Source organism: Opisthorchis viverrini (assembly GCF_000715545.1).
Source record: "Opisthorchis viverrini unplaced genomic scaffold opera_v5_243, whole genome shotgun sequence".
In the NCBI taxonomy this organism is placed as follows: domain Eukaryota; kingdom Metazoa; phylum Platyhelminthes; class Trematoda; order Opisthorchiida; family Opisthorchiidae; genus Opisthorchis; species Opisthorchis viverrini.
In genome coordinates, this window is record NW_008751899.1 from 819,222 (window position 1) to 820,409 (window position 1,188).

General features: G+C 47.1%; 1 protein-coding gene across 1 annotated transcript in view; it reads left to right on the top strand.

Annotated features, from left to right (window-relative positions):
- T265_14695 (hypothetical protein) overlaps positions 1 to 1,188 on the top strand; it is a gene marked incomplete at both ends in the record, with an annotated part of 81,352 nt that overhangs the window by 75,283 nt on the left and 4,881 nt on the right. The window contains one exon of the mRNA XM_009174814.1: positions 533 to 690. Coding sequence (XP_009173078.1) covers positions 533 to 690 — 158 coding nt within the window. The remainder of the gene's footprint in view (positions 1 to 532; positions 691 to 1,188) is intronic.

Consider the following 1,188-nt stretch of genomic DNA (forward strand, 5'->3'; position numbering starts at 1 on the left):
TCGAGTACGGGCAGCTTTAAGTTTTATGGCGTGGAATTTTTTGGTGGCAGTGAGTAGAGCCTGGGATGTTAGAAGACGCACGGCATCCTCTTCATCCCGAAATTGCATTATTATGGGGCAACACATAGATGGTTTTGACTTTCGGAGCCTCCGAGCTGTGCACATGGTATCCAGCATGCCACATGCTGTCAAGATGGCAGTTCTGATGTGCTCAAGCGGGGTTCGATCAGGTGCGTTGAATACTAGGACCTGGTGTCGACATTCGATGCGTTGACAAATCTCTGACGCAATCGTGTCAATTAAAATGGACGCTTTTTCTGACTTCGTAGGATCACATATTGCATCAGGAGTTAAAAGACATGCAAGGAAGACTTTTCACTTTCCATATTATGTAGACGGATTCTGAGGTTTTCCAGTTGTTTCAAGACCTGAGATTCTACTGCTAGTTGTGAGGGGAGAGAGCTGTCAGGTTGCGGAAGCGAAGATATATCAGTTAGGACTACTGAACAATCTGTGGTTGTCTGTGGTACAGTTTTTGCCGGCCTCAATGGATGTAGGGGTTGGGAGCTGGGTCTTCTGGCTGCGAGCCGCCTCTTTGGATATACTGTGGAGATACTTGATGGGGATTCGGGGTCTGGCAACCGCTTAGAGGAGGAAGACGGGAGCGGTGTCATAATGAAATACTTCGAGGTAAGTTGAGGAATATTGGCGTAGAAGTTTAAAAGCCCTGGGGACTGAGACCTGTTTAGCCTACTGAAGAAGGGAGACCTATTTAACTATGTGACCGCAGAAAATTAGGGAGCCCTGGTGAAAAAATAATTACCTAGTATAAAAATGGTTAACGACCTATGGGTGGGTTATAATCAAAAAACGTTTCTAGGACACCTGACCTTGAAATTTCGGTTTCGCGGTTTCCCCTTCTGGCGCACAGCCCGAACCACCCGTTACATTCGTCTCCCGTCTGGAACAACACATGTCCGAACTTCGTGCGGCACCGACCAGATGATCAACGCGAACAGAACACGTCTCATCTTATCTCTCTTCTACATCTTTTGTGTTTGTCCGACATGACGCAACGCGGAAACCCCACCAACCCTGTTATGATGGCCCCTTCAAGGTTATCGAACGTCACTCCAAATACTTTGTTTTAGAGAGAAGCGGAAAGCGTGATACCGTCTCCATTGATCG